The 27,827-nt window shown below is 51.6% G+C and overlaps 10 protein-coding genes across 10 annotated transcripts; 5 read left to right on the top strand and 5 right to left on the bottom strand.

Annotated features, from left to right (window-relative positions):
- Positions 1–466: 466 nt before the first annotated feature.
- On the top strand, positions 467–1,621 carry J4E87_008387 (uncharacterized protein; the record flags this gene model as incomplete). The annotated part of the gene is made up of 1 exon (XM_049379976.1): positions 467–1,621. The coding sequence occupies one exon, from the start codon at positions 467–469 to the stop codon at positions 1,619–1,621; it is 1,155 nt and encodes a 384-aa protein (XP_049230245.1).
- Positions 1,622–3,743: 2,122 nt separating this feature from the next.
- Positions 3,744–5,449, top strand: J4E87_008388 (uncharacterized protein; the record flags this gene model as incomplete). The annotated part of the gene is made up of 2 exons (XM_049379977.1): positions 3,744–3,990; positions 4,041–5,449. The coding sequence occupies 2 exons, from the start codon at positions 3,744–3,746 to the stop codon at positions 5,447–5,449; spliced, it is 1,656 nt and encodes a 551-aa protein (XP_049230246.1).
- A 457-nt stretch (positions 5,450–5,906) lies between these two features.
- On the bottom strand, positions 5,907–9,704 carry J4E87_008389 (uncharacterized protein; the record flags this gene model as incomplete). The annotated part of the gene is made up of 8 exons (XM_049379978.1): positions 5,907–6,379; positions 6,432–7,139; positions 7,189–7,954; positions 8,003–8,058; positions 8,625–9,163; positions 9,213–9,512; positions 9,625–9,676; positions 9,701–9,704. The coding sequence occupies 8 exons, from the start codon at positions 9,702–9,704 to the stop codon at positions 5,907–5,909; spliced, it is 2,898 nt and encodes a 965-aa protein (XP_049230247.1).
- Positions 9,705–10,769: 1,065 nt separating this feature from the next.
- On the bottom strand, positions 10,770–11,748 carry J4E87_008390 (uncharacterized protein; the record flags this gene model as incomplete). The annotated part of the gene is made up of 4 exons (XM_049379979.1): positions 10,770–10,969; positions 11,021–11,122; positions 11,187–11,416; positions 11,486–11,748. The coding sequence occupies 4 exons, from the start codon at positions 11,746–11,748 to the stop codon at positions 10,770–10,772; spliced, it is 795 nt and encodes a 264-aa protein (XP_049230248.1).
- Positions 11,749–12,153: 405 nt separating this feature from the next.
- Positions 12,154–13,063, top strand: J4E87_008391 (uncharacterized protein; the record flags this gene model as incomplete). Its single annotated transcript, XM_049379980.1, has 2 exons — positions 12,154–12,205; positions 12,267–13,063. 2 exons carry the CDS (start codon positions 12,154–12,156, stop codon positions 13,061–13,063), a joined length of 849 nt encoding a protein of 282 aa, XP_049230249.1.
- Positions 13,064–13,590: 527 nt separating this feature from the next.
- Positions 13,591–14,367, bottom strand: J4E87_008392 (uncharacterized protein; the record flags this gene model as incomplete). The annotated part of the gene is made up of 1 exon (XM_049379981.1): positions 13,591–14,367. One exon carries the CDS (start codon positions 14,365–14,367, stop codon positions 13,591–13,593), a length of 777 nt encoding a protein of 258 aa, XP_049230250.1.
- Positions 14,368–15,353: 986 nt separating this feature from the next.
- J4E87_008393 (uncharacterized protein) lies at positions 15,354–17,159 on the bottom strand (the record flags this gene model as incomplete). Its single annotated transcript, XM_049379982.1, has 1 exon — positions 15,354–17,159. One exon carries the CDS (start codon positions 17,157–17,159, stop codon positions 15,354–15,356), a length of 1,806 nt encoding a protein of 601 aa, XP_049230251.1.
- Positions 17,160–18,168: 1,009 nt separating this feature from the next.
- Positions 18,169–20,601, top strand: J4E87_008394 (uncharacterized protein; the record flags this gene model as incomplete). Its single annotated transcript, XM_049379983.1, has 1 exon — positions 18,169–20,601. The coding sequence occupies one exon, from the start codon at positions 18,169–18,171 to the stop codon at positions 20,599–20,601; it is 2,433 nt and encodes an 810-aa protein (XP_049230252.1).
- Positions 20,602–23,586: 2,985 nt separating this feature from the next.
- Positions 23,587–24,939, top strand: J4E87_008395 (uncharacterized protein; the record flags this gene model as incomplete). Its single annotated transcript, XM_049379984.1, has 1 exon — positions 23,587–24,939. One exon carries the CDS (start codon positions 23,587–23,589, stop codon positions 24,937–24,939), a length of 1,353 nt encoding a protein of 450 aa, XP_049230253.1.
- An 882-nt stretch (positions 24,940–25,821) lies between these two features.
- Positions 25,822–26,934, bottom strand: J4E87_008396 (uncharacterized protein; the record flags this gene model as incomplete). Its single annotated transcript, XM_049379985.1, has 1 exon — positions 25,822–26,934. One exon carries the CDS (start codon positions 26,932–26,934, stop codon positions 25,822–25,824), a length of 1,113 nt encoding a protein of 370 aa, XP_049230254.1.
- Between the last annotated feature and the right edge of the window lie 893 nt (positions 26,935–27,827).

Here is a 27,827-nt window from a genome sequence, read left to right on the forward strand (position 1 = left end):
CTCCAAGGGCGCATCCAAGGAGGAAATATTTGCGCATTCCACCGAGGCTACTCTGCTTGTGCAGTCTTGGTTAGGTCAGCGTTCGGCCCGTTATGTTCACGATACTCGACGGGCAAGTCCCCAGACGTACAGGGCTGAGCTGGTCTTACTGCGCCGACAAGGGGGCGGGGGCGATCATCTCCGCTGCATGCTTAGCAGCTAATCAAACTATCGCATTCTCGCCAAGCTTTGCTTGTCAAGCCTGTCAGCGTTCGCAAGGGTCTGGACAGCGCAAGATATGCCGGGGTGTCCGCGACTCATGGTAGGCTGCCTACCTTTCGACGGGTTTGCCCCCTCGCATAATATGCTGTCCAACCGGATGCGGCTGGGCTTACGGGACCGGCGTGGAAAGGGATGAGGTTGAAATACGGCGGGCGTCGCTGCCTGCCGGTAAGCTTGTGTTCAGTCGTTCTCTTGCTCCAGCACCATGGCGTCCATGTCTGGGTCGAAGCCCAACTGGATGAAGCCTTCCGGCTCTTGGAATATCTTTGCAAGCCCTCGATGGATCCGGATCGCGCTGGGGACGTTTGTGATCGTGTCGACATTTGTTTTTCTCGCCGTGGAAACGCGCGCGTTCGACCACATTTCTATTCCGGAGTTTAAAAGTCACAAAAGCGACAGCGCCGCCAAATCAGAAGAAAAGAAGGAGCCGATACCGCAACCACCGCCCTATGTCAACGCCAACATTACCCTCGACAGAGAGGAGAGACTAGCATACGTCACGTTTCTCTCCGGAACCGTTGATGCGGGCGATGATCTGGAGGAGGACAAGTACTTCCAAGCTATCCGCATTCTCGTCTGGCAGCTCGTACACAAAGAGGAGACTCGTACGAAGCACGATGTCGTCGTCATGGTCACCCCCAGCGTTTCTCAGGCCCGGCGCGATCGCCTAGCTAAGGATGGTGCCATCGTCCACGCTGTCGAATTTCTGCACACCGAAAACGACAGCTGGGTCCACGCCGAGCTGCACCGATGGGACGACGTTATGACGAAGCTACGCGTCTGGGAAATGACACAGTACGACCGCATCCTGGTGATGGACGGCGACTCGATGCTGCTCAAGAACCTCGACGGCGTGTTCGACGACCCAGGCGCCCAGCTCCTTGCCACCAAGCCCACGAACGAAACGAACCTACCCTCCACCTACCTCCTCGCATCCAACTCCGAAGTCTGGGACTCGACCCATTCCTTCCCACCCGGTCACGGCACCGGCCTAAAGAAAGCCGGCAAGATGAACGCAGGCTTCTTCATCCTCGCACCCTCGCTCGACGCGTTCAACTACTACAAAGAACTCCTCAACACACCCAACTCCTTCGACCCCCGATACCCCGAACAAAACCTCATGAACTTCGCACATCGTTGGGACGGGCCGATGCCGTGGCGGGAGATCGCATACACTTGGAACATCCGTTGTCCAAACGACGTGGATATCGCCAAGGGGCTGGTCAGCGTGCACGAGAAGTGGTGGAAACAACCGTATATCTATGAGAATGCCAAGACGAAGCAATGGCTGTTGACGAGGCGGTGGGAAATGAAGGGCTGGTATGATGCTTTTGAGGGAGCGAACTTGACGCGTGTATGAGGACTTGCGATAGCATAGAAGCGAGGCGCTTTGGAGTTAGTTGTTTGGTGCGATAATACCCAATACCATATCATGTTCATTTCAAGATCACATCATACATTTTTTGGCCCATGATGCATAGCTTAGAGTGATGTTCAGTTCACGGCGTTACTGTATCGAGGGGGCAAGTTAATGAAGAACTGAGGAACATATTATATCATGCGCTGTAAAGACATGCTGCAATGCCTATCCATACGTGTAGGTCGACCCAGTCAACTTACATCTGCTTAGAAATGCTATCCATACGGTCCTGAAGCGATCGCATAGCGTCATTAATGATAGTCATCCGCCCCTCCGTGATTTCCGCGCCAGCCGGGATACGAGGCCTCAGTTCGGGCTTCCGCTCCATCTCCTCAGCTAATGCCACCATATCATCCTTGATCTTCTGCTTCTCGTCACGATCGATCTTGGCTTCTTCGATCTCCTTTTGGTACAATTCTAGTGCCAGTGTACCGATGTCACCAGCTTGAAGCGCGTTGTGGTACTCGAACCGTTTTCTTCGCACGTTGTTCTCTGCCTTGGCGGCGTTGATGGTGCTATCGTCCACGGCCTGGAATATCTTATCTTCGACTTCTTTTAGAGGTTTCAAAACAGATTCGACGTCACGATGTCGTGCGCTGTAGGCGGCGATTTGCTCGTTTGCAGTACCTTTTGGCCGGTCTGGATCCTCTTCGCCGCTAGCAGTGGACTCATGAAGCTGGAATATAAACGCATTTTCTTGATCCTTCAGCTCTTCCATTCCAGATGAAAGATCTTGTTCTGGAGTGACCTGGTCGATCTCTTCGAACAGCTCAAGCACCCGCTGTGTACTGAGGTCCGTCAGGCAGCCTTCACGCAGGAGGTTGCTGGACCAATACAATGACGTTGGGTAAGAGAGGTTCGCAAACGAGAAGGGATCTAAGTCCTCTTCGGCAAGCATAAGCGGATCCCACTTCGCTAGGTACTGGGGGTCTTTTTCAGTAAGCTTATTGCGGTCAAAGACCTCCCCTTCCTTTCGAAAACCGATGTAAGCATATCGTTCTGCCTCATCAAGACCTTCTAGCCCCTGCAACTCTCGGGATGTCACAGGTATGAACACCCCGTGCTTTCGGTGTTTCTTTACGAGGACAAAAAATCGATCTTTGGGTACCGCTTGGCCAAAGATGGTGGGTGTCATTCCTTTTTCTCCGATTTCACGAGGAGATGTGGTTGCTTCGTGGACTACGGCTCGAAACAAGTCACCTAGCTTGAGCCGGTCAATCTCCGCTTGTGAGAGGAGCCGAAAGTGCTTGGTGTTCGAAGCTTTAACAAGATAGACCGCCTCACTCCGCTCACCGGGGAATTCGTCAATGATTGGGCCATCGAAGCCAGGAGGTATTGCTCGCCATAACAGTCTGTCCATGTCGGCTTCGCTACGGGCACGTCTGGCATAAGGTGACCAGGTAGCGCGTCTGCCTCTACTAGGCCGAGGCCCCGCGTTTGTTCTTGCCATATCTGTCGTCGATATGCGTGTTCAGATGCTAAAGCCGCGAAGATCCGAAAACGACTTCCGTGGTTGAGTTGGGCTGTAGTCACAGGTCTAACCGGTGTGGATGCAGGGGGGTTCTTCGTGGGTAACACCGCAAGTGTGTTCACATTTATAGTTGCATGCAATGGTCCGTGAACATTGCGATGCACATATTCTGGCTCAGTGAAGCAGATCGTGCTCTGTGAACGTGCAACGTCGCTGCAATCACATTGCTACTTGCTGCATAGCGAATCAACATATGCCATTCACTCAACACCATTCAGACTGAGTGAATAGGGTGGCGAACACATCGGCAATGTAATGGGCCGAAAGGTACCTGGTCGCCTAACGTCATCGAAAACCGTTCCAATGATCGGGTCCTTTTGTTGATGTCGATCCGCGGCATCATGTGTTGAGACAGTATCTACTCGCGACTTACGGAAGCGAAGCCGCAAGACACTGGAGACCTAGGACTCATGTATAGAAGACAAGCTTTGACCACAATGTAAAACTGTACAAAGGAGTGCATCGTTCTCGCTTACATCTACAGTCTCAAACACCTGGTCTTCCCTTCGCCTCAGACGTAGCCCCTCCATCATGGCCAACATTAATGATCACTTCGAAGAAGTCCCTCAGTATGAAGCAGATAAGACTGAAAAGACCAGAAAACGAGCGCTCGAATGTGACGACGACAATAATGGCGATAATAGCGAAAGATGTGCAGCTAAGCAGGGCAGCAAAGGCGTCACACAAAACATGCGAACAAAGAAAAGAAGAACGACCGGAGAACCGCCTCCAGATATATATCAAGACCGGAGAAAATTGTCTTCGTCGTTGGAAAAAGGTATGAAAGACGTCGGAAGTTGAACATTCTAATGGCTAACAACGATACAGAAACGCATGACAATTCTATCCGAGGTTCACCTCTGGAAGGCCCAGAAAGTGCGATCATGGAGAGCATGGTAGACATCGAGCAGCTGTGCGCCAACGAAGCTGCCGAGATGTTCATCTTGAAGAGGGCTAAGACTGAGGAGGTGGACAGCAGCCCGCCTGTAATGTTGATGAAGGTTCCATACAAGCTGGCCACGATGATCCAAAACCAGATCTCAACCGGCCTCAAATACCGGCGCGAAAAAGACTTATCCATACCGAAACTGGACCAGGAATTGAGAATGAGCAGGCTGTCGCAAAAGTCCGTCGAGCATCGTTTGCAAGGATTGCCGAAGCTCAGTGGAGGCCGAACGCCGACTCCACAGGAAAGTCCTACGGCTGAGCGCTTGCACCGAGAAGCGCATGAAATCAACCAGAAGATGGAAAAGATTGAGCAGAAAAAGAAAACTCTATCGCGCGACATTGAGCTTGCCCGTAAAGCATGGGAAGGTGTTGCAGTGGTAGTAGAGAAGAATTTGCAGGATATCTTTGTCCGGTGCGGGCTGTTTGAGGATGATAAGGCGGTGAGTGTTCCTCCCGTCGCGCAGAGGGTTGAAGGGATGAGGGTGGCAAGTAAGCCTCCCATCGTGTCACGCTTCGATGAAAAGAAGGATTCTAAACCCCTGCCTGGCGAGAATGAAGCCACGACGAAAGCAGCAAAGGCGGGAGAGTTGAGCGTTGGTCAGGCCATTGCTATCGTGAGAGAGGCCAAAGCTCGGAGAGAGAAGCACGAGGCTCAAAGACAACACGACGAACATCGTAACACTTTCCGACGAGGACTTCTCGCGGCACGCGTTGCTGCTGCTGCCGACCGACCGGATGCACCCGATCGCCTCATAGAGGAAGAGTTCAGCCGCGACTATGTGCGCGCCGGAAGCAAGCTTGCTGAAGCGGTGACACGTGCAGAAGCGGCCCATGAAGCTCAGTTGGTAGCTGCAGCAGAAGCAGCAGTCTCCATCATAGGCTCGGACGATGACAGGGAACCAAACTTCCCATACGATCTTGAGGAATACGCAGCAGTCAAGAAGCAGTGTCTTGACCAAGACGCCGTCCAGGAATGGATCAATGCCATTGACGCGAGCTCCAAACCCAACCTGCGGCCTTTGGGGTACCTACTGCACATGGCAGAGAAGTGGAAACGGGCAGCAGAGGGATATGACGACGTCTCGAGCTCAGGAGAAGACCTCATGCCGAGTGCCGTCGTTGAGCCCCGCAGAGAGATATCAGAAATGCAAGACTCTGTGCTGAAGCCGGCATCGAAAAGTAAGTCCTGGCACACGGAGCCGTACTGGAGCTTCAGCGACTGCGCAGAGGGAAAGAAACGGCGGCGGATCGACGACTGGACACGCAGGATACAACAACCCGTTGGATAAGAATCACTATACTGTTGGTAATGAACACTTGAATGTATGCACGTTTCCCCGAGTTCCACGTCGAAGATGGTGGTGGTGCGGATGAGCGCGATGTGTGCAATTTCGATCACGTCATGAAAAAGCGCGTCTGATCCCAGAACGGTTAGCGGCTTGGCACATCCATCAGAGGGAAAGGAGTCCCAAACTTCCCTATCTTACGAGCGTATTTGCACCATGCCTTGCGCTTCGTCCGAAAACTGATTAATCTCGAAACTATTTTCACATGGACTACAGCTGTTTTCGTGCTAAGTGTCTACGTAACTCATTCGTATACCCCTCGGTCGAATCGCAATTCCGGGATGTCCGCAAGGTGAATAGCGACACGCCAAGGCATTCAAATGCATGAAACCGGACGCTCTCAGCTTGCGCATCCCCGAATATCTTCTCCAAGTCCAGGCCATCATATCGAGAGACCATATCAGGCCTTCGTGGCACCGTCGCTATCGTGAACTGGGTCTTGACCAGCTACCTGCGTGATAGCTTCTAATGGGTCAGTGCTGGTGTCTCTCTTGCGGTACAGCTGTCTAGAGACATGACCAGTAAGATACCCATCGAAATCGCGCATACACAGTGACGCGACGATTGCAAGCATCCCGATAGCGACAGCAAAGTAGTATACGTAAGCGTACGATCTGGAGTAAGCATCGCTGATAGCTATGTTGGTGGTGCGGAGCAGCTCCGGTGTCATACCATCGATTTCGAGAAGAGCTGTCTGGTTGGCGGTTGCGGCAGCTGCCATTAGCGCACTCAAGGAGCTTTCCGGTAGTCCATCTGCTAAAACGCGTTGCGGTACTATCGATGCAAGGTAGCCCGGCACTTTGTTCGTATACACTGCGATGAATGCGGCCGTGAAGATGGAACCGAAGATAGTGCGGGATGCCGAGATCACAGCTATCGCCGGTCAGCAATGACACTTTGGCGAGATTGTAAACGGAAGACTTACAGAACGCAACACCGAGGTCTTGGTCCGAGACTACATACTGTACGACAATCGCTGCGATGACCTCGCCCCACCCAATAGTCCAACCCGCCAGAAACGAAAAGGCAATCGCACGAGCTTTGTTTTCCACCGTGATGCTGGCCATTGCACCAAGGAAAGCGGTCATCCAGATCGAAGACACCAAGATCTGGTATCTGATGTGGCCAATCCACGACATAAGAGGACCGAGAATGACTATTCCGCCCCAAAGACCGAATGCAGCTGTTGTTGAAAGCCATGCGGTCTCTTCCCAGGAACTAACAGTGGAGCCAAAGATATAGACAACCTGTTGTGGCCACATGACAAAAAGCGCGATATTGATGACACCGTAAGTCGCGGAAATGACTTCCAGACAGGTGAACCCACGTATGTCGCGGAAGAAGCGCATTGGAACGATCGGTTGCACCGGCGGTAGGAAGACCTCGTAGAGGATGAACGCGATGATGGCCACTGCACCCGAGAGCAAAAGACCGAGGATCCTTGGAGATGACCACGGCTGTGCAGGGCCGCCCCAACAGATGCCAAGCAGGAAAAGAGCCAGACCAGCTACCAAAAGGGTGACCCCTGTCCAGTCGACCTTCTTAAGTTCGGCGATCTTGCTGGACTTCTTGCCGTGAAGCTGGGTATAGGAAGGCGGATGGTAGAAGAAGAACCACAACACAGCGCCGGGGACTGTGATGATGATTAGCAAGTCAAGATGTCGTGATGAATGCTGACTCACCCATCATCATAATGTATATGTAGAAGATCCATCGCCAATCAGCGACCTGAACCAATCGCAGGCCGATGTATGCCCCAAAGCCCGTTGCGATTACATTTGGCACGACGACTAGAGCAGTACCAACATATTTGTACCTGTTACTCACGAGCTCACCAGCCAAAAGTGGATAGGCTGCTGGCACTCCAGATGCGATGCCCATGATAACTTCAGCTCCGATCAACGTCTCGATAGATTGCGCTGTGGCCGCGACGATACCACCAATGATCGCAAGCACGCAGGAACCCAAGGCAAAGTTGCGGCGCCCAAAGCGATCGCTGAGTCGGCCAAACAGCAAGAGAGAGATAGGCTGCGACACGGTCCATACCGTACTGACGAGGGCAACGTTGGCGCTTGGCCCGATGTCGGCGTTGACGGAAGATATCGCAGCAGCTAAGGCTTGGAACTGGAAATACGTCGCAAGTACGACGATTCCAGTTCCGGAGAACGAGCCCACGATTCTTGCACTGAGGAAGTAACCATTTTGTAGCTTGGAGACATCAGTCGAAAGGGCCTCGGATCGTAGTCGGTCCGCTTCTTCAGGATTGAGGGAAATGGGAGATGTGCTGGATTTTGGAATGTGCTTCTCGGACGAGATGTCTGGTGGAGTACTGTTGCTGTCAAGGTGAGACATCTTGTTCAACGAGGACACTGCCTTGGGGTGAGAGAAGAAGGCGTGGGATGTTAAGATGGAAATGAAAATGACTGTCAGTGTATCTAGGACCAAGAGCTGTACGAAAACAGGTTAGTGTCCAGATCAGCATAGCTATGGGCTTACCTTAGACTGCCATAGCTTCTCCTCTCGCACAGTCGATATCTTGATCGCCAAAAGTCCTAGACAGCGGGATGCAGTAGCGCATGCAGCATCCTTCCAGGAACATTGACCCGCAAGCGCAGTGGTCTTGGCATGTAAGCCCATTTCAAGGGACTTCCGTTCTCGGCGAAGGAGATTGTACATGGAAGCTGTCCACAAGAATGGCTTCGCCTCTTACAAGCTTTGTGCTTGTGCTGAACGCTCGGACCAGCGATTGTAGCATCTGTCGAGTAATGGGCAATATATGTAAGGGTTTTGATATGTGTTCTAAGCCAGGGTATCATGCATATCGTTTCGTGACTGTTGGGACATTGACACCAGTCGCTGGCGTGGCTAATCAGCCATGCATCAGCGACAGGGATCTATTGTGCGACGATCCATGAGCTCTAGATCCAAGTGCTGTTTATCTACAATCTTCACAGGCTGGCGACGAACGCAAGAATTCATCAATGAAAGGCAGCTGATTCTAATATGCTAGCGTGTATGGTCATGTGCTACAGCTCACCATACATCGGACGCTCAATTATTGGCTCTAAGTTTTCTCTGCCTCATTCCATGTGTCCAGCCGCTAGTCTTGTTCAATGACCTTTCGTTTTTTCGTAGCTGACCTCATACTCATGGTCTATCTGTATGTTATGCGGCCCGTGTTGGCTCATGATGTTGCGCGTAGACCTATCATCGTCACCTAGAGATGAGGTACCATCCAGATCTTCTCCAACACCAGCAGCTGCTTTGATTCCCGTTCGCCCGCTCAGCCTCTTCGACAACGTTGTCCTCTTTTTACTGCCGATACCCTCCTCAAGCTCCATGTATGCATCACCAGACGCCTGATCGCCGGTACGCTTCTTGCTGCTGCGCAATGTCGAGCCAAGGTCGAGCATCTTCTCGAGAAGGGGACGCAAGGCCGAAAGGTTTGCAAGAACAACGCCAAGCCCAAGCTCAGCATGCGCCCATGCAGCTACGGGCATAGCGTAGTAGAGGAAGTCTGTTGTCGCGCTGAGGTTGAGTGTTACGGTGAGGCGAACGATGGCTGCTGTTGATGCGAATACACCGAGGCCGAGGAGGGCGATGATAGATATCTTGACGCGGAGATCGATCTGGACGTTCCAAAGGAGTGGAATGGGACTATGCCACGATCAGTCAAGACACAAGTGAATACTTCAGTAGAACTCACATAATTGCGCAAAACCAATCCGAGAAGATTGAAACCGCAGAAAGCGCAAAACTGAATCCAGTAATGTTGCTTTGCGCTTTGCAGGTGCCGCCCTCTACAGCCTTCCAGTTCATCGCAATCGGAGTGCAATGGAAGAACTCGTATATAGTCGTCGAGGCCATGACACACGCGACTGCCGCCATAATAGCATATATTGACCACTCATATGCCTTTTTGCCATTGGCGATGCGGAGTAAGGTGAAACAAATGGCCCATTTGACGGGGATGGCGGCAAGGCAGAACATGGTTTGCATGATGAACCTGTACGAAGTCAATTATTGTCGAGCTTGCAGTCTGTGATACGGCAGAACTGACCACCACTGTATATAGTGAGCAAGATTGACTTTGTGCGAACGCGGCTTGACTTACAAACATAGCTGTCTGCTTCTCGTTGACTGTAAGTTCGTCGTCCCTCTTTCCACCTCCTGTGAAGGCGATTCCAAGCATACCCATCGTTGAGATGATGAAAAGTGGCTGTTCTTTATAAGCAAATGTGATATTGGTAGAACTTGAGGTGTCCGTACAATTGCAGCTACCATAGACCAGTCATCCGGACCCCATGCTTTTCGAGAAAGTCGGACATGAAAACGAAGCGCCCAAGTGATGATATCGAAAGGAAGCAAAACAAGGACGGCCAATGCCAGCGAGGGGGAGGTAGGACTAGGCATAATGCTCGATGAAGTCTCCTCTCCTTCCCCATGACTACTTTATGTGCTGACAGTAGGAAAGCACCCGTGCTTCGTGAGTGTCCCCTTTCATGGATCCCTTGACGAGAGATGTCCAGGAAGATGAACAATACTGCTACCATCTTGAGCTTCACGCACATTCTCTTCGGAACCTGAGACAAGATCTTGCCTCTGAATGTTGGTAATCCCTCGTGCTGAGGCAATGATCCTGCCAAGGTTGCATCCTCCTCCTAAAGTAGCGCCTTGCAGCGAAATTCAAGTCTAACGACAGGGCCTGATGTGAATGTGACAAGGTCGAGCAGTCAGTGCTACCAATGAACCGCGCTTTGCGCATGTGACATGCGAGGATGCGGCATGGTCATGATATTTCCGAGTCCATGCGCCGCTGTCGGCCCCACGTCGCTTGCCACGCCCGCCAAGGATGCAGTATGTGCTACGGGAGGTCAACGAACCGAGAGAATCTTTGATGGCAAAACGAGTGACTAGATGAGAAGAGGGCATGGAAGGCAGTGGCTGGTCAATACTGGGAGGGAAGCTTGAGAGGGGAGCCTGGCGCACAGATACTCCGGGCGGGGAAGGCGGAAGAGCGGCCAAAACGGGCTGTAGCGCGATGTCCTTGAAATTCGCCCGCTGCCGGCACATTGCATGCCATGCAGGCACAACCACAACCGGTGCGGAGTTACAGTATATGCGAGAGCTCTCATGTTCTAGACAGACTTCAATTCTGAGAGCTAACAAGAAGTCCAGACGTTTCCGGAGGCAGTACTTGCAGGCTATCTGTAAGACCACCTGATTGGACGTGCGACCCGATGCACAACAAATTTTGCAAGACTCATTGTGCTGTTAAGCCACCATCAATATTCAACACCTGTCCGGTGACCCACTGCGCATCATCGCTAGCGAGATAAACCGCGGCCCTTGCGTGATCGTGGGGGTGGCCGAATTTGCCGCGAGGAATAGAGGCTTTGACCGCGTCCGCTGCAGACGACAAGGCCCCACCAAGCGCATCCTCGAGCATTGCAGTTTGCGAAACTGGCAAAAGACATTAGAGTGGCCCATGCGATACTGAAAAGGGTGACTTACATCCAGGAGCAATGCAATTGGCGACTATGCCTTCTTTCGCAACATCCAGCGCAATGGTTCGCGTCATCGAAGCCACAGCACCCTTGGACGCCGTATACCCAGCTGGAACGTGTAAGCCCAACGCCAAAAGCAAAATCATCGTATGTTCTTGCGTGGACCAACTTACTGAGGCCCTGCATACCGATGTTGGATACCATCGAAGCGAGGTTCACGATCCAGCCGCGCATACCATTGGAGTGCGGCGCTTGTGCCTTGAATTGACGAACAGCATATTTGCAACCAAGGAAAACGCCTCGGGTGTTGATACGCATGTGCGCGTCAAACATATCTTCGTCGACTTGATCGATGGGTTGTGGGTTGCTGGCCTCTGTGCAGATGCCTGCGTTGTTGACCACTCTTTTAGGGCCACAATATCAGTTACTTCTCCTATTTGATCGTAGCCATGACAGCTGGACGGATACTTACATATCAAGTCGACCATATACATCCACTGCTCGCGCAACAAGTGCTTTCCAGCTGGTGGCTACACTGACATCGGTCTCAACGAAAACGGCCCGTCCGCCTTTGCTGATGATCCATTCGTGTGTAGCAGTGTCTTCGCCCTTTCCAACAGGTCTAAGATCAGCGCATACGAGCAAGGCTCCCTCAACGAAGAACTGATGACAGATCTCTCGCCCGATACCTTGGGACGAGCCCGTCACTATCGCGACTCGGTTTTGCAGCCTCATGATGGATGCTTCGATGGGAGGACCAGTCAAAATGAAATGATATACAAGTTTGACCAGAGGGGCTGTAAGGACGTGAAAGTTTGCTCAAATCACAAGAGACATAGCAGCTCGCAGTTCGAAATCCAAAGTATCAAGAAGGTGAGGCGGGCCAGTTGCATGTATCCCTTCTTCTCCGCCGATCTAGCCAAGCCTATCTCCACCCGCGGGACATACCCATGTTCTTCCGCCTACGCGAAGGATCATTATCACATGCAGCACCCGGGATGGAGTAATCGCCAAACTATTGGTGTCAATGCAAGATTTGTTGGCATACACGCGGGCATAAAATATCAAGTAGGTTACGTTCGACTAGAGTGGGCAACTAGGCGGCGACTGTGCTGTCTCAATCTAGCACCAACATTGGCCATGACGAGACCTTTGGAGAACAAGTTAGCAATCATCACTGGTGCATCCCGCGGTATGTATGTCCCTCCTTCCGTGACCCCAATGAAGAGAAGACGCTGATTGAGCTTCAAAAGGCCTTGGGGCTGCTTTGGCACGCCATCTGGCTTCCAAGGGAGCGAACATCGTCATCAACTACACTTCGGAATCTTCAACAGACAATGCAACCGCCTTAGCTGAAGAGCTAGAAGCCAATTACTCTATCAAGACATTAGTAGCAAAAGTTGATGTTACTACACCCGACGGCCCGGATCAACTCATCGATGCGGCGAAATCGGCTTTCAGCAACACCAACAAGTTCCAGATCGACATACTTGTAAACAATGCGGCAGTCGTCAACCCAGCGCCGATGGGCTCAGTCACACTATCCGACTTCGAAGCCACCTTCAACCTAAATGCGCGCGCTCCACTATTCGTATTACAGGCTGCGCTACCATATCTCCCGAACGACAGATCCGGTCGCGTGATCAACGTCTCCAGTATTACGACCTCGATGGGTTTCTGGTGGCAGTCTTGCTACGCCGGCACCAAAGGCGCTCTTGAAGCAATGACAAGGGTCTGGGCTCGCGAACTCGCCGAACGCTGCACAGTCAACGCCATCAATCCAGGTGCGATAGCTACTGGCATGTATACAAGCCTCCCGAAGGAGATGTTGGAGAGAGCCTGGTCGCTGAACTACATGGCGCCTTTGGCTGCGACGAGAGAAGGTATCGATTCGGAGGAGACGATTGCGGCGGCAAAGGATTTGGGTGGAAGACCGGCGTATCTGGAGGAGGTCGCTGGGGTTGTTGGGTTACTGTGTATGCCCGAGGCTGGATGGGTTACTGGTCAGGTCATTGGAGCTAATGGCGGTGGTGTTATGACGAAGGGGTAGAATGCGATGGTCAAATTGAAAATGCACAAGTTCGTTAGCGGCTATGCGACTGTTCGGAGGGTATAATGGATTGATCGAAGGCATTGGCGGGTCACTGTATGGGCTATCGGACTTTAAGTACACGTTTCATTTGTGGTGAAGTCTCACGGCACTACCTTACAGCTATGCACACCTTTTCGTTTCGCTGAAGTTTAAGAAATGCTAGAAAGGGGGCTCTAACGTAAGCCGTGTGTAATGTACAGAGTTTCCAGAGTCTAGAGCCAATAGACAAAAATAGCAAGCCGAGCGCCATGAATTAGCTTGAAGCTTTGCCCAACACTACAGAAGAGAATGAAACCGACCCTTGAGGGGTACACATCCGCAGAAGCTGACGTGACCAGATTGGGAAGCATCAGATTCTCGAAGTGCGTGGCAAACTCTTGTAATCGCAGTGAATACTGAGACATAGAATGCAGACGAACCGAGAATGTAGCGGATATACAGCCAGTATGTCCAAGATACGTATGCGATACGGCCAATGCAAGCTGCTAAGGGAGTTGAGTTCGGCGACGTTGAGTGCGCCGACGTTTCTCAATACGGTAGACGTCGCTGCGAGCATTGATCTCGGCCGGGGTGAACTTGCCGGTCAAAGCCGAGGGAAATTGCGCATCCTGACCCGGGCCCTGGGATTGAACCTGGTAGGAGAGATAATCGAGCTCCCTGTAGAGCTCTCTATAGCTCTTCTCCTGGAGTGTTGCCACCTTGACTTCCACCTCGAGACAATCCCTCTTGCGCTTTAGGCTGTTTCGCTCGCCAGTGGCTGGAATTTGATCAGCTTCGACAGACTTATACTCCTCGTCTGCCTTGTAGAGTAGACTCTCTTTCTGGGCTCTAGTAGCTTCCGCAGATTTCCAGGACAAATGAGACGCGTCTTTGGCTTCTTTTGCGATGAGAGAAGGTGAATCTGTGCACCCGCGATTAAGTATAGTTGAGGAGAAGCCGAAGATCACACCGGAATGTGGAGGTGAGGCCCTTGTACTGGACCCTTCTGTATTTACTGACGCGATAACCCGACGGTTCTCCTCTACGAGCGCTTGAAACTCTGCCAAATCCCGCTCGCCTTGATCAGCGCGAGGAGAATTGGTAATGATGTCCCGTGAACATTCGAGGTCTGAAGTGACAGGCGTCTCGTTATGATCACGCGATCTTGGAGGATCAGCGGCGATTGGTCGGTGAGTAGTAGGATCGCCTGAAAGATCAGCTTGTATATTCTCGACCGTTGTATGGATAGTCCTACTGTGGTCGAGTGCGGACTGGGTAGTCATGTTCGGGCGCCGAAAGATGGCAATTGTTAATACCTATGTAGATTGCGCGTGTTCGAGAAGCGCTTCTTCCTGCAGTAGAAGGGTAGTAGCTGCGATCACGAGAGTAGTAGACGAGCGGCTGTTCGTGATGAATGAAGGTTTGTCTTTGAAAACCTTTGTGTATCTGTAGTAAGACGGCTCTAAAGGCAAGCAAAGCTAACGTGGGTGCAGAGCAGGCTGTTATAATCGCGTCCAAGCGTGAGCCGCGTGATGTCGTGTGTCATGGCAACCCTTACTGAACCAATGAGAATAGATGTAGAAGAATCTAAGCCTAATTTGGGGTGCGGGCTCGAGATTCACTACATCTGATCAACCCAGATAGTGAATGGGAAGCGTCGGTAGCATAGCGGGGAAATTTCGGTCGTCGGAGGAAGGCGTTGGAGAAATCAAAGATACATATCAACACTAGGAGTGGCAGAATTGACGTTACATTTGACTACATGCACGTCGCTATATCTCGTCGTTAAATCTCAGTACCTAGGTCGATTCTAAAACAATGTACACTTCAAGTAGATAGCATGCTTCCTGCAACAGAACCTCGGAAGGCAAGAAGCACATAGTAAGGAAAGAGAACCACAAATCAAATTATTGTTACTGATACTGCTTTTATCACAGCCCGAGAGACATATATCTCAAGCTTACGTCTTCGCGTGCGACAGCACCAGCAGACCCGCTAGTTGTTCACAACATCAATCTCTGCGCATTTTCCATTGTCGTGCGAAATAAGCCGTTGATGAAAAACGATACTTCGTACAGACCCGGCGCGTAGAGTATACAAGCGCATGGCCGCTCTCGTCCTCCTGATTACAATTGGGATAGACAGCGGGAGACTGGAAGAAGCTTCCCAGACTCGAGCAGAAGGAATGCATGGTTGCAAAAAACACCGCGCCATTGATATGAGCAAACACCCTACCCATTGAACAGCGCATCATACCAGCGAGCAGACTTTAGTTTCCGTCAAAGAACTTCGTAGATTTCGCTTGGAGCTTCTCCATTTCCGCAGTAACACTGTCGAGCTTGGTGTAAAGACGCAAAGCCTCATCGCGCAGGTTCTCCTCGGGCGACAATGCAAGTCTCTCGCTCCGTTTCAAGCGCTTGATTTCCCGGAACACATCCATGGTACCCGTACTCTTAGTCTTTGCTTCGTTGTGCAGTTTGAGGGCTTCGTCCAGTTTGCGTTTCTTGGAAGCGGAGTCGTTTCCGGCTATGTCCCTGTCACGAACCACCTCTTCCCAGCCCATCCATGCGATATCATGTGCGGCAAGTAGAGGAGCAACAAGTTGCTTAGACGCATATTCCCAAGCCATTCGCGAATCTTTTTCTATCGCTTGTATGAGCGTGGGAGCCGATTGTACACCGCGGCGATCAGGATGAATGCTTGTTGTGCCAACAAAATTGGTCATACTCGTCGCTGTCGGTGAGCCGGATGTTTGAGCCGTGGCTATCGTATCGTTGGGAACGGATTGCCCCATTGGATCCACATTGACTTGGTTCAAGAGGTTTGCTGCTGTATCACCTCTACCATCAGGCGTACGCAGGTTGTTCGCAGGGCTTGCCACGTATTCTTCAGCTCTGCGCCTAAGCACTTCCAGAAGGTCCATGGAGTTTTCATATGATCTAAGCCTGAAGCCAGATAAAACCTCTCGTGGTCGGCGGTTTATTGGCTTGGTCTTTAGGTCACGAAAACGTGCCTCGGTAGTCATTCCCAAGAGTTCAATCCCTAGCTGGTCTGCGATGTCGATCGTAGCACGAAGTCTTGAGAAGGATTCCGTCGCTAGCCTACCCCCGCGAACCAAGAGGTCGTTGTAGTCGCAAGGATGCTGCCGATCGATCTGGACGACAGAACATTGACTCAAACGTTTACCAGGCCCAGAGTGTTCCGCAATCCTCAAGGGTTCATAGATCAGGCGAAAGAGTTCATCGTCTTCCGAAAGAGCCGCACGACTGAACCGACCAACATCAAGTGGCAAGACTCCCATACGCTCTATGAGATCCATTGGTGATAGTCCATCTAGCACTCTATCGCCACGGCGGCCTATCTCGGCGACATTGCAGTGTTGAGCTTTCTTCTTGACAATAATTCCCGGTCGTAGCTTGATAACAAAGACTCCGTAGTCTGTATGCAGAATGTTGCCTCGAGAACGCTGGAGGACGTCTCGATCAGTAGTGGGTTCAACTACTACGTTCCATACGAAATCTCCTTCATTCAATCCGTTCGGGTCTATTGGCTGTGCAATTCGCTCCATTATCCGAGTAATGAGCTTCAAGCCTCGAATCGAAGCACCGGGCGCAACATCCTGGATTGACCACGGGAATGTAGGATCGGCCTTGGCTGCTCGTATGGCATCTATAAGCTCTTTCTCTAGAGCTTCTATGCTCTTTGTAGCTGGCAATGGAATGGATGCTGCTCCTGCTGGGGATGCGTTTGTAACGATGTTGCTGTCCGGAGCGTCCACGAGCTGTTGCTCGAGGAGTTCCACGCTCTCTGTAGCCCCCGAAGGAATAGCTGGAACTTCTGCGGCAGATGGTGCAGTTGGGGGTATAGTAACATCCACTTCGGCATGATTGATGCTAACATTGCTAATCTTAGCGTCGTGTGACCCGTTGAAGTTGACAGCAGCATTACTGATCGTGGAAGAATCGGAGACGTGAGAGGGGCTTGGTGGTGGTTTCTGGGAGGACGAATTGGGAGATGAGGACATGGCGCTCTGATCCGCTTGGGCGGTACTCGGAGTTGTGGTATCTGCCAACATTAGCGGATCGTACCAGATTAGTCTGTTCATAGATTTACCTAGTTCATCCTTTTCACCGTGCCCTGCCATGATTGGAGCGTACCCAGGACTGCACAGACGTAAAGCGGTTTTCTGGACACACCCCACGGTCCCCGTGAATGCACGAGTGTGGAGACGGAGTGAGAGAAAAGGTCAACAATTGGGTTGAGGGATTTGTGTGTGGTATTGAGCCAAAGGAAGGGTTCAATGCCTGGGAAGGGAAAGGAGCGAGAGAATGGTCTGAGCTCGGAGAGCCAGTAGCACATTGGGAAAGGGTGCATACAGTCTGTATGACCTCGCTCATTCACTGCAGGGGTCTAAAAGCCGCATTTTTGCTCTCTACACATGTTGTAAACTATTCTAAAAGCGACTGAATCCTGTCTACTAGAGATAGCTAGAACACGTGTCGCATCTTACCGTGTACATGCTACGATTAGTTGATCGGAAAGTCATCTCAAAGACAGTGTATACATCTACTTTGACAGGTTTCTTGCAGAGCGAGACAGGGATTGTAGCCACCCTAGTGCCATGGCATGCTGACTTTGTGGGAGATAGAGCGGCTGGAACCTATGTCGTGACAAGCCTCGATTTCGCAGAGGTGTCTCAGCGCACGTCAGCCTCTTAAGATCATAGAACGTAAGCTCTCCTGTACTTCTAATAAGGCTAATGATTTAGCTTGCCACCTGAGGCTCATCGTGATTGCAATGTCACCTGAATCCATCGTCAGTGCTATGGCAAGGCTCATTGCACTACTGCGCTAATCACTACGGTAACTTACAATTGATATAACGCTGCCTGTACCTGAAAGAAGTATTATTCTGGCTGTGTTCACTGACCTCGATCTACTTTGTGCGTCTCATACCCTTCATCTTGACAGACAAACAAAGGACACAATTTTAGCGCTCGGGCCATCGCCGGATCGCGAGATCGCGTAGATTTACTAAGGCTGTACAAAGGCTGACATCTCAATCACAAATGAAACATCCACGCCATGGATCATGATGGCCACGCAGACGTACCGAATTCTATCATGGGCGATGGCAGCAACCTGCCCAAGGCTTTGAGACAGCAACGGGCGCCAGGGACAAGCGTTGATCTGGAACCCGACGATACTCTGGAAAAACAGAGCCTCCGCACAAGCAAAGACAGTCTCATTGCGAGACATCCTGCCTCGGACGCCCACGGCGGCAAGCGACAAAAGGTAGTCGACAACAGCACCCCCATCAATGCTAGTGGCCAACTCAACGTAAACGACATTACACATAATCCTGAAGCCCTAGGAAGTACGGTGGGTGATCAAAGAATGAGTGTTCATCACGAAAAGAAAGACGATGCGAAAGGTGCGATGGGGCGAAGAAAGAGCAAGGTCCCTCCAACCCTGCCCTCAACGAGGTTAGAAGCTGCAGAACTTATTCGTGACGAGACGCGTCCTTCTTCGACGCTTGGGAATGGAGAGAATCGCTGCGCTTGGCGTCCGCCTGATCCTACGTCCTCCGCGATAGCTTCGAACAATCTCGCAGTGGAATCGAAGGGGGGTACACCGGGAAAGCTTGACAAGTGTGACCTCATCGAACAATCAGGGATATATCAGGCGCAGACATTACCAAGAAAAGTTGATGATGATCGCATGTATACTCATGGACCTGCTCGCATCATACGAATCACCAGCACAGGTGGAGAAGGAGGTACTCTTGCGTTACAGCTCTCGCACGAGCTTTCTCGGAAGATGATAACGCAGATCGAGGCTGGCCGCAAACTCCGAGCTACACGCGAGGCGGTCGACAGGCGGACCAATGACTTAATTGCAGCAGACGCTCGCATATATGCGGAACAGATGCGCGCCAAGGAAGAGCTGGAAAAATATCTCGGTGATTTCGGAGAGCGGGAGCTCACGCCAGAGGAGTCAACCAAGGCCCATGCGATGGTAGCGCGGTGCAACGAACCAGGGCACCAGCGCGCAGCGATGAAGAAAGAACGGGAGCAATTGCCACAATATCTGCAAGGATTACAGAACACGTGGCTCGAACGTGTAAAAGAGGTAGAGGCTATCCATGAGGATGTTTTCGTGAAACGTAAGCTCATTTCTGAGACAACAGAGCTAGAGAGTCTGCCATGGGACCAGAGTCTGAACGGCGACAAGGATGTTGTCACCCCAGATCCTGTACCGCAGATACAGGGAACAGGACCGACCAGTATGCAGCCATCTGATGAAGCTCCACGCCTCGGTCTTGCTATGCGCAACAGGTTCACCAAAGCCGCCATGCAAGTAGCTCGCGAAAAGCACGACGAATATCGGCAAGGATACGAAAAAGGTCTTAAGGAGTATACCGCCAAGCAGGTCAATCGTCCGAATGTTGACTTTCGCATCGAATTCAGTCATAAGTGGCTTGAAGGCTGGCACGACGTCATCGTAACGCTAGAGGAGGCCGAGAAGGCTGCACAGGATGCGTACGACAGGGCACGAGCTGCGAATGTCACCGTGGCAGACAGTATGGACGACGGAGAGCGAACCCTTGCATATGATATAGAGTGGTGGGACAAGACGTCGCTGAAGCAACTCGATCGGAATAGAATCGAAAGGTGGCAGAACGACGTTGTTCTCGGTGACTTAGGACCAACACACCCTGCTGGAAAAGATGAGGCGGAGCTCGAACAGCAGAGCAAAGATGTCCAGCCTGAGAAGAAGACGGCAGAGCCTGCGATCGATAGTCCGGGCGGCGCACCTGTGAACCCCTCAGAAAGGCAGCCAGTCGTTGGGTCTGAAGGTATGGCGGCATTACCAGCTCTCCATGTCTCAAACATGAAAGCCACACCCTTGCAAAAGATAGAACAACTTCTCGCTGAAGTAACAGGGGCTCTGGATCGCGCCAGTGAGCTGACCAGTACGCAAGCACACAAGCCCGGACGGGCAAGCGCAGCTACTGGGACAAAAGCTGATGAAGCCAACAAGCGAACTTCAGCGGTACATGCAAGCTCTGTTCCCCCTGAAGATTTTGCAGACGTAAGTGCCGAGGATCGTATGGCAGAGGCGATAGACCTACCACGACGAGTGGTTTCGCAAGCTGCGAACATCTTGCCAAGCCCCATAGCCAACCAGGTGGCAGGCAAGTCAAACCCTGGTGGGCAGAACACTGACCAGGGTCCTGAAGAGCCATCGACGAGCAAGGGAAGGACAGAGCAGGCTATCATTCTGGAGCCAAAGAAGAGGCAGAATGGCGAGGACATGAACTCGCAGTTGGAAACAGACCTGAAGGGATATATGAAGAAGTATAACATCCCGCCGCCTCCGGTCTCCAGAAAGAGAGACAGGGACAATTCGCTCGACCAGCGTGACGTCCTTATAACCGGTAGCGAGCGTGCCTACGGAAGCAGGCGGAGACGCATCGACAAGTGGGGTAGCTACGTCCGCGGTGGTGATTGTTGAGCATCGTAATGTCGATCCGAACAACCCGGTCAGGAGCCAGAATACTGAGCACGGTCGTGAACTTGTTAAAGTGTCAGGCCATCGCAGCATAACGACTTTGCTGCTTCCCCAAGTGGCGGTGAAGCACAGGGATATGGGCCTGATGGGCCCCAGGTGGAAGGATTTGTAGCGAACGAGAGATAGAGGGTAGAGCGATGGGAGTATGGGAGTACGAAGAGCTGCTTGCATCAAATGGTGACGAGCAAGAGGAAGCGGGCTAGTAGTGTGCGAAACCAACAAACGCTTGTGGGCATCATATTGCCGCGACACAAGGTTGGTCTGGGTGGTATGAGGATGTATAGGTGACGTCGATATCGATCGCGGGCGTTCGGTACAATCGTGGGCCTGTCACGCGCAGGAACTCGCTTTGGCCAGCTTGAAATTCGGTAGGATTGGAGGAATGGACGCATCGTGTGAACATCTGGAGAACGAGTCGGGATCGACCGATGCCGATGCCATGATGGGTCGTATACGAGGAAGCTGTTTGCTTGGTGCTAAATATGCCTTATAGCGTACGACAGACACATAGGTCATCTAATGTTTCATTAGCAGAACGGTGTAAGAAACAGCAACAATGTGGAGGTCTCTTTTCATGGTAAGCCGTGATGCACAAGCATTTCTCAGGCGACTCTTGCATTAGGGGCTGCGGTCGGCACGAGCGATGCTCGTAGCGCTGTCCATACCTAGGTACAACATACGGAGATGTAAATGTATACCTTCCGTATAGCATGTGGTTGTTTGGAGATGGACTGAGGCAAAAGGTGAACGTAATAGAGGCTTGAAGTGTAGAAGTTCACACAGTCAACATGCGGCCTCGGGAATGTGGCCCAAGCGCCAACGCTTGGCTTCAAACGGCAAAGCTCCGGAATTCCGGCGCGTCATCGCACTTTGAGCACAGCGCGGTCTTTAATCTACAGTATGACGTGTCGCGTCGCGTCGCCATCCTTTGTTCGTGCTTCATCTCAGTCCAACGCCTCCATTCAAAACCGCTTTTTTACTCCAGTAAATGACGATAATACAAGATTGAGGAGGACTTGTTTCACGTGTTTGACATTCAGACGACCCAAGAGATCCGTCGCGCAATCCGTATGTCTTATGCATCTACTCGTTTTTGATGGCATGGGCACATGCCAAGTCCTTTACGACGTATTGGTGGTAGTGAGCTCATCCCTCTCTTCCTCCTCTTCCTCCCCGGTCTCTACCCGTCTGTGTACGACGTCCCCAAGCGCCAGGCCTACCGCCACGTCCTTATTCCCTACCACCCGGCGAATCATACCGGCGATCGCTTCTACGATCCTCACTGTTCGCATAGTATCTGTTAAGAGGCATAGGGTCCGTATCACGGTCAGATCGATGGTCCCGCTCGCCATGTCTCGACTCCTGTACCGTGTGACGCTCCCCTCTGTCACGGCTGTCTGGCCAGTCACCTCTTTGCGCACGTCTGGTACGCTTGTCCTCATAGGTGCGAGGTTGGTAGCGTTGCAGGTCACTGCCTTCATGACGGCCATCGCGCTCACGAAATGGCTGTAGCTCTGCGCTTGAGGGTGTACTGCGCCAACGTGGTTGCGGTGTGGTCCCATGCACAGACACAGAATGCAGCCCTGGGACGATTGACTCCGCCATGCAATAGATAAGACATGTAAAGTCGTTGCATCTCAAACTACTTGCTTAACAGACTGAGCAAGTCTAATTGACGTAGGCTTCTTCGCAGATTTGGTGTCAAAGTGGCGTCACTTTGCTTACATAGACAAAGAGGGTTGAGCAGACAAGGACATCAAGAGCAGTATTGTGTGTTTGTACCGGGCCATGTATCCAGCCCTTGTTGGCTACATGTCTAGAACATGCGACACTGGAGGAAATTCGTCGTGGGTTTCACTTCATCGAGTGGCAGGGTATACATGCGGCATGGAGAACCGTACGTCAGCCGCATCTGAACAGCCCATTCCAACTGGCGAGCAAATCCACAGCTATGTCGCAAAACATGGCATCATCATCTACAACACCCATCATCATCATTACCATGCTAGCTCAACTACCACCAGCGCAGGAAGACATCAATCCGGAGCGAGCCAGAGTGCGGTGGAAATGATGCTACGAAGGAACACGGGAAGAGAGCGGTAGAAACCGGTACCATGTTCGCCGTCCAGGATTGGTCGACAAAAGGCGAACGAGACGCAGCCAGGCTGTTTCCCTCAACGATCCAATTGTTCAACACAAAACAACCAAAAATGAACTGGTTATCGACAGTGATAACAAGAACGGCAGAGGCCACAAGACAAGGAGACGAAATCGCACCCAAAACAGTCCAACGGTGTCACAAATTTCGATAAAAACTCGAGATAATAGAGTTAGACAAGCCTCACGACCAAAAGAAGGCCGACATCCTCAAAGAGCACAACGACAAACTGACCTACAGCGCTTTGCTAACATGGACCGCGATCAAAGGCACGACGTCGTTGCCAAGTATAAGCGACGTTCAGTCACAGACTTTTTCAAGACTTCTAGTCGCAAATTATAGCGACCAAAACGGGGCTAACTAGCTGCTACTCAAGACGTTAATGGAGTTTCACGACGCGTTCAGACATCTTCGGGTTATCTGTTATAACATCTCCGAGCATTTCGCAATGATCTCAAGTCTAATTGCTTGCTAACGTATAGCCATGACGGCCTTCGCAATCGCTTGGTCATCTGAACATATAGTATATGGGGCTCTTGCGTTCTTTCCTGCGAGCTAATCCAAGCAAGAACCCTCCATATGAGCCTGGCATTCACTATATGTGTCCGTGCCAGCGCGATGGCCACTCAGCGTTTCTGGTGCCTAGGCACTGAGTTCTCGCTCACGGTCTTTATATACTACAAGAACTCTTCCTATCTGCCTAGGTACCCAACGTCCACCAACAGAGTCAGCTACTCATTTAAGTACTTTGATCGACCCCCACCCGAGACATGGACCGAAGCGCTTTCCCGAAAGATATGGACACCACCGCCCCGCCAGCTGCGTTCGGACGCCCTCGAGCTTCTTCAACCCCCGTGTATTCTACATCATCAGTCCATGGGACGCACTATATAGATAGGACCAGCGGCAAGCGCGTTTACATAGACTTGAACCTCAAGACATTCTCGAAGCCCAAGGGCGCAGAATGGTACTCCCATATGTACGCCAATGTCAACGCAGACAGGATCGTATGGCAGGGTACATACGAAGATATCTATCCCAGCTCGGACGAGATCTCCTCGGCTGAGGGGTACGCACTTCTCTGCAGCTACAGCTTCATGGACGAAGCAACGTCCACGATTTCTGTCCCAGGATCGCCGCCAACGTTCAAGATGCCAAACCCTCGAGACTTTCCTCTCAAGATTATGCCCGACTTTGGCTACCATTTTAGCGACGAGCATGCAGAACGCGCTCCGCAACAACAATACGAGCCCGCTTTCCAGGCCATCGCGACGATGAACCCTGACACCAGTTTCAACGACGTGGATGTCGTGATCAACCGCACTACGATGTTGAATCTGATGAAGTGCGTCAAGAACGCTTCCTTCCAAGCGTTTCATCTTGATCTCGACTTCGAGAAGAACACTCTCTTTATCGGAAGGAAAGTACGCAACGCAAAGGTTAGGTCCGCTGCCAACACCTACGGTCGTAACTTCGAAAGCGCCCTCACAGACTCCGAGATTGACGGCGCAACGAGCCATCATCGCTTACTCAAGTACAAGCTTGGTAGCCTCACCATAGTCGTACGCCATGAGGTCGACGCATACGACCCCACTATCGAGTCGCGGCGAGACCCCGATGCACCACCGAGTACTCTTCCTACCTTTGCCCCTGGTGAGCACGACGTCGGAACCATTCAGCATGAAGGCCCACAGAAGACTGCTATCCTTGTCCAGGGTAAGGTGGTACCGCAATACCAGATCCTGGAGCTGAAAAGCAACGCAAGTTCGCGACCAATCGATCAGATGTGGTTTGGCAGAACTCCTACTTGCTGTCTCGGCGGGAAACACAACGCGCACTTTGATGGAACATATAGGCAAAAGGACATCCGGATAAAGGAAGTCACCCAAGCTGGCAGCAAGTCAGACAGCTTCAAAGGTTTCGAGAAGTGGGAGAAGGGCAACCAAGAGGCGCTACAGAAGGTTGTGACACTACTCCAGCTGTTGCGGAAGACCGTCGGGGAGGATACTGAGCATCAGTCTGCGGTGTTTGTAGCGATGAGCAGTGACGATATCAAGGTATATGAGACGAAGGAGAGAATTGGCGCACTGCCTAAAGAGATTGTGGAGCGTTTCTGGGATTAGGAAGGTCCTGATTTAGGCGCACGATACCTCGATCGATGTAGTAGTGGTAGCTACTTATCAAAGAACGAGGGCATAACCAGATAGAAGAAGACAGCTCGGTAGGCTTAGCCTAGCCGCAAGTGGATAGACAATCAACTTCATTGTTGCCATTCCTATCATGATAAACGCAGATCTGCCAGATACTCTGCTGAACACAAGATCGTCAGACATTCGCTGGACAGTGAGCCATATGCCCGTGAAAAGTCCCATGTTTCGCACCAACACTACGTGGCGGAACGTATACCCATGAAACACCCATATCTCGCATCAAGATTAACCAGTAAGATCCTGTCCGTGAAATCGTCAGCATGTCGCACCAATCCTCAAAGCCTCTTCGCAGCCGCTTCAGTGTTTCTTGCAAGCCATTCCCCTAGCGCCGACGACTACCCTTGCGTTTCTTCCCGTGTCGTGAACGCCGATCTCGTCCATCCGACCGTTCAGTTCGCGATTCCTGTGGTCTCGATCTAAAGTCCCGGTCTACACGGTCTAAATCTCGACTACGGCTCTGGCGGCTGCTTGTACCTTGTCTAGAAGTTGCGAGTGTGGTGTTTCCCTACGACTGGAAATAGGGATCAGTGATGGCAGGTCCCTGGATATGGTAGGCCGAACGTTCACGAGAGCTCTCATAACTATTGTCTTGCTTGGCCTCCCAGTTCTGGTCGTCGCGAGCATCTCGACGTGGCGATCGCATGCGTGTTGTGTGCTCTGGGCGGTTGGACGGATGTCGATATGGGGAGGGAGATCGACTTCGAGTATTATGGCGACGGCGCCTGTCAGATGATGGCGTATGACTTGACCGACTGTGATCTGTGAATAACAAGAGTTAGTACAGTTTACAAGTAGCTAGTCGCTGATGGCTTTCTGATGGGGTATTATCTTTATACCTTCACTGCTCTTCCGGCTGTGAGCAGCTCTAGTGTTGTAATAGTTACTCTGGAGCTCGCGAGCGCGAATAGAAGCCTCACGAACCTCCTCTTCAGCCTGCTTACGTAGTTCTGGGTATTGGGCATACACTTTGTCTACTGAGCGCTCTCCTTGCTGTTTGGAGAAGACGTCTAGCCTCGCCCAATCAGAAACCTCGATTTCGCCAAGGATGCGGACTCGGTCTGTCAGGCGTACTAGCACCAACTCGCCACCGTGAATGTAAGCATGAGGGTCGATGGTATCTCTGAAGAACGTTTCATAAACAGGCCGGTTCACGCTGAGACCTGTTTCCTCGTAACTACCTGGTTCGAGCAATCTGAATAGCTTGTTGAGTTCAATTACTGACATCAAATTAGAGGGACCTTTCTTTTGGTACGTATAATGGCGTAGACAAGTCGCAGATTCCGGTAAATTGTCTTCGTCTTCGTGAGTTTTCATGACGGTCATGGGACGAAGCTTGTTAGACACCAGGCCTTCGTGTGTCGGTATACCGCTTAGGCATCGTGGATTGTATGCTTGTTGTGGGTCGGGTGCCAAGATGATGTCCCCAGGGCGAACGTTTCGACGATTTTGTGCAGACATTGGGGGGTTGACCTCCCACATGTAATCCTCCACCACGTAGGAACGTGGTTCCGTCTTCGTGGCTGCCCCACATGCGGTTTTCGTGTCGTTAGTCGAATAAGCGAATGTATCGTTGTCGCTATATGTATTAACGTGATCATGGCTAATCAGACCAGCATCTTCGTCGTATGGCAGCCCGATATCTCCGCCTTCGTCGTCGTAGAAAAGTTGGTCGTTCGTCCATTTCGCGGAAGCCGCAGGCCGCGCGCCAGTAGCTCCGATGAACTCCACGTCGCCTACTATTTTCTTTGCCGAATCGGAAATGTCGCGTGATGAACTGATCGGTGGAGTTCCGTTCGGAGTCGACAGTGCCTCGCGATCTCGCTGCCGTGGCGGTGCGGGCTGCCGTAAGTCGTCGCGTTTGGGACTATCTGCGACGTGCGAGATACCAGAACCAGCGGAGTCAGCCATAGCTCCTGGTCGATGCGGTTCGTCTACGCCGATGATACGGACATCAGCATGTGAAGAATGCAACAGCCGCTTGCAGCGAAGTGAGCTACTTACCGCTGAGCATCGCTCTCGAGACGCAGTATCTGCGCCGAGGAGCTTCCGTTAGCAATTTGCAATTGATCTTGGGCGTTGGTGGGTGCAGAGTCTATGAGCTGGTGCACGACCACTTATGACCCGAAAGGCTTGGCCCACGCTAGCGATCAGGCAGTGAAAGATCCACCCAGCGTACGCGCGCAGGAAGACATGAACGCGATGAGAAGACTCTGCCAAACATGTCAACTGATACGTACGATTACATCGCAATATGAGCCGAGGTCTCCATGGCAGACCATATATCTCGATGTACCCGTATTTCGTGTTGCATCTCTATCCACAGACTACCGTGAAAGCAACCACTTCCTGAAGTCAACAGTTTAGTAAATCATAGCCAAGCATCGTCATGATTGAACTCGTAACAATGGCTCTGTTAGTGGTCCCGGCTGTATGGACAATTTTGGAGACTTCAACAAAGAAACGGCCCTTTGTTCGTTCGGCAAGTCCAGTGTTGTCTGTAGATCTGTTAGCAAGCCTCACTCTACTGTCATCCTGACACCTTCCCCTCGTCATAAGCCTTCAGGTGTCTCAAAAGATCGCCCCAGCCACTCAACCATTGAACACACGCATTACGGTAGCCATGGCTAGGACCACTTCGCGTCATGGCCGAAAGAAAAACTTAACCGCCGACTTCCATCCCGCCGGAAGGAGAGAAAAGGGCGATACATACAAATCCAGACGCAGAATGAACGTCTATAACATAACCAATCACTATTACAATAGTGACGAATCGCGGGTACGTCACAACCCAACTGCTTCAA

This window comes from Alternaria ethzedia (genome assembly GCF_023757985.1).
Source record: "Alternaria ethzedia strain BMP 0044 chromosome Unknown scaffold_26, whole genome shotgun sequence".
Lineage (NCBI taxonomy): Eukaryota > Fungi > Ascomycota > Dothideomycetes > Pleosporales > Pleosporaceae > Alternaria > Alternaria ethzedia.